This window comes from Melopsittacus undulatus, chromosome 8 (genome assembly GCF_012275295.1).
Source record: "Melopsittacus undulatus isolate bMelUnd1 chromosome 8, bMelUnd1.mat.Z, whole genome shotgun sequence".
Taxonomy (NCBI): domain Eukaryota; kingdom Metazoa; phylum Chordata; class Aves; order Psittaciformes; family Psittaculidae; genus Melopsittacus; species Melopsittacus undulatus.
In genome coordinates, this window is record NC_047534.1 from 41,070,711 (window position 1) to 41,073,788 (window position 3,078).

At 67.3% G+C, this 3,078-nt stretch overlaps 1 protein-coding gene across 1 annotated transcript; it reads right to left on the reverse strand.

Moving 5' to 3' along the window:
- On the reverse strand, positions 1–2,127 carry SP9 (Sp9 transcription factor). The gene is made up of 2 exons (XM_005152596.4): positions 2,107–2,127; positions 1–1,356 (listed from the first exon to the last, which is right to left on the reverse strand). The coding sequence occupies exons 1-2, from the start codon at positions 2,125–2,127 to the stop codon at positions 1–3; spliced, it is 1,377 nt and encodes a 458-aa protein (XP_005152653.2).
- Positions 2,128–3,078: the final 951 nt, after the last annotated feature.

Here is a 3,078-nt window from a genome sequence, read left to right on the forward strand (position 1 = left end):
CTAGGAGTCGCCGGGCCCCACGGTAGGTTCCTTGCCCGGTCCACGGGCGGCGGCGCCCACCCCGTCGTGCAGAATGAGGTCGGGGGACTCGGAGCGTGGCGTCTCCAGGTTGCTGGCGTCCGTGTCGCTGTCGCTGCCCTTTTTGCCCCCGCCGCCCCCGTTGTGCGTTTTGATGTGCTTGCTGAGGTGGTCGCTGCGCATGAAGCGCTTGTTGCAGACGGGACAGGCGAAGCGCTTCTCGCCCGTGTGAGTCCGCAGGTGCCGCTGCAGCTCGTCGGAGCGGGTGAAGCGCTTCCCACAGAAGAGCCAGTTGCAGACGAAGGGCCGCTCGCCCGTGTGCCAGCGCAGGTGCGCCTTCAGGTGCGAGGTCTTGCCGTAGACCTTCCCGCAGCCGGGGATGTGGCAGCTGTGCAGCCCCTTCCGCCGCAGGCTGGCCCCGGCTGGCCCCAGCCGCTCGGCCTCCTGGCAGTTGGGACAGTCGCAGGTGGCGCGGCCCGAGTAGCGGCGGGCGGAGCGGGCAGAGCCGCCCCCGGCGGCGGCAGCGGCGGCGCCCGAGATCATGGCGCTGGCCGCCGCCACTGCCGCACTGGAGTCCGTGTAGGAGGGCAGCACGGGCTTGAAGCCCTCCTGGGTGAGCAGGTGCTGGCTGGTGGAGAGTAGGTGCGAGGCGGCAGTGGAGCCCAGGCCGGTGGAGCTGAAGGCGGAGTGGGTGAGGGAGCTGAAGTCGGGGTTGTAGGTGCCCAGCTGGGAGTGCAGCGAGGCCTGGGGGGCGCCCGAGTGCAGAGAGCTCTGCAGCCCCCCCGCAGGGTTCTGCACCTCCAGCCAGGAGCCCGGGTTGGTGTGCACGTCCCACCAGGAGGAGGCCGCCCCGTTGGCCACCTCGCCCGCCGACAGCGTGGAATGGAAGCCCGACTTGTACCAGGACTCGTAGGGGTGCGCCATGCCCACCCGCGGGTAGAGGCTCTCGGCCGCCGAGCTGTGTACTTTGGAGATGAAGGCCGACTGCCCGCCGGGCTCCTGCGGGGACACGCCCGCCGCCGCCGCCGAGTTGGAGAAGAGGCCGCCGTAGTCGCTGCTGAAGGCCGACGAGGTGGGCGAGGTGGAGGCCAGGCAGAAGGCGCTGTTGGCGGTGCCCGAGCCGCTGGCCAGTCCGCTGGAGCCTCTGCTCGTGGCCACCGTGAAGCCCGAGAGGCTGGAGCCCAGGTTGCAGCTGGATGTGGAGCGTTTCCAGGGGTGGAAGCCCCCTTTGGCGAAGGCGCTGGACTCGGGCAGAGTAGTTAGGGGGCTCGTGTTGCCGATCTTGTTGCAGGTTGCGGCCAGCATGGCCAGGGGAGTCGTTCCAAATCTCGGCTCCTCCTGCGGGAGAGACAAAGCCGGCCCGTCAGCCTCACCCCTGCCGCCACGCCGGGCTCCTACACGGACGCGGGCAGAACCCCGCCGCGACGAGGGACACCGCGAAAAAGTTTTGGAGGTAGGCTCCGGCCCTGCCCCACTAGACGCAACTCGTTTTCCGCCGGGGACCGGTTTCGGCGCCCGAGGGATTTACATCGGAAGCGGATCCCGACGGGGACGGGCGACACGCGTGTCAAGAAAGGGCGGCTGGGCACGGGCGCCCCGAGCAGCGCCGGGCTGCTGCAGCCCACCACCGATAAACCGAAAACCCCTTGGGAGCAGAATGCGGCGTCTCCTTGGGCCCCTGTACAGGAGCAGCGGAAAACCGAGACGGCAGGAAGGCAGGCAGGGCGCGGAGCCCTGCGACCGGCGCCGATCGCGAAGCTGAGCTAGCGGGGAAAATCTTTGGACATTTAGCGTGCTGCTTCGGGTCAACAAACAAAAAATGATCAAAGAAAAAAAAAGGAAGAAAATAACAAACGAAAGGAGGGCGCAAGCAGCCTGGTTTCTCTCCGGCCAAGCGAGTTTTCAAACCAAACGACTCGATGGAAGATCCGCAGCGAAATCCCCCGAGAAGGGCGGGATCACCCCTCGCTCGCGGGCCAGCGCGCTTTGCCCGAGGGGCAGCCGCTGCTCGGCGGCGGCAGCAACAGTTTGGTTGTTGGTTTTTGGTAGGCTGGCTGTTCCGGAGGGCAGCGCGCGGAGCCGACTTACCCCGAGGATAGACGTAGCCATAGCACGTCGCTGGGCCGGGCAGAGGGGCGCGGGGCGGAGGGGGACGGCGCTCGGTGTGCGCCCCGCGCTGCCCGGCGGCGCTGAGGACACTCCGGCTCGGCGGGGCTAAACTCTGCCTAAGTGCGGGCAGCGCCCGCTTTGAAGTACCGCTGGCGGCGGCGCTCGCCCAATGAGGGCGCGGGCGGAGCGGCCCGGAGCGGCCCGACAGCCAATCAGGCTGCGGCGGAGGTGCCGGCGCCGGGGCTCGGGGCGCGTGCCAGTCAGCGCGCGGGGAGGTAAACCCCCTCCACCCCCACCCGCCACCCCCAACTACTCTGCGCTCCGGACTGCGGCGATCGCGGCCGCAATTAACTACAAACGCCGGGTTGTGACTCCCGACGGCCCGAGCCGCCGGCCTGAGGCCGCGGAGACCGGCACCGCACCCCGCACCGGGGCGAGGGGAGGCGCAGAGGGCAGCAGTCGAGAGCGGGGGGTCGGACGCACGGCCGGGGTCGCGCCTGGCGCCGCCGCCTGTAACGTGTGCGGCGGGAGGTGGGAGATCCCCCCTGCGCCGCAGCCACCTGCCGTCCCCCCGTCCGCCGAGCCCTACCTGCAGCGCTGCTGTTCAACAGGCCCTTTGCAGGCCGTCACTGGGCGGCTGACCGCGCTGGGTACAAACAGCCTGGCAGTGCCTAATGGCATTCTGTGAAAGCGGGTTAATTTTTTGGTTTTGCTTGGCTAAATACTAGACGTGATTCCGGGCACAACGTATTCCCGAGTTTCTTTGCTAGAGGAACCGAGGAGGGGGCTTTAGTCGTACAAAGCAACAGAAAAAAAAAGAATCCAAAGGCATCCACTTGCCCTCGTACCTGGGCGGGAGGGGGAACGAGGGGCATATGGCATTCTGTCTTTTAAGAGACGATTTTATTTTACAGCGTAGTCCCCAGCAAAATACTTTGAAAGTGGAATTGG

What these genes read in the sequence shown, in the direction of transcription:
- SP9 (XM_005152596.4), bottom strand. Translation starts at nt 2,127, where the DNA reads ATGGCTACGTCTATCCTCGGG. An exon ending in TGGCTACGTCTATCCTCGGG is followed by an intron (nt 1,357 to 2,106) that starts GTAAGTCGGCTC and finishes TCTCTCCCGCAG; the next exon opens with GAGGAGCCGAGATTTGGAAC.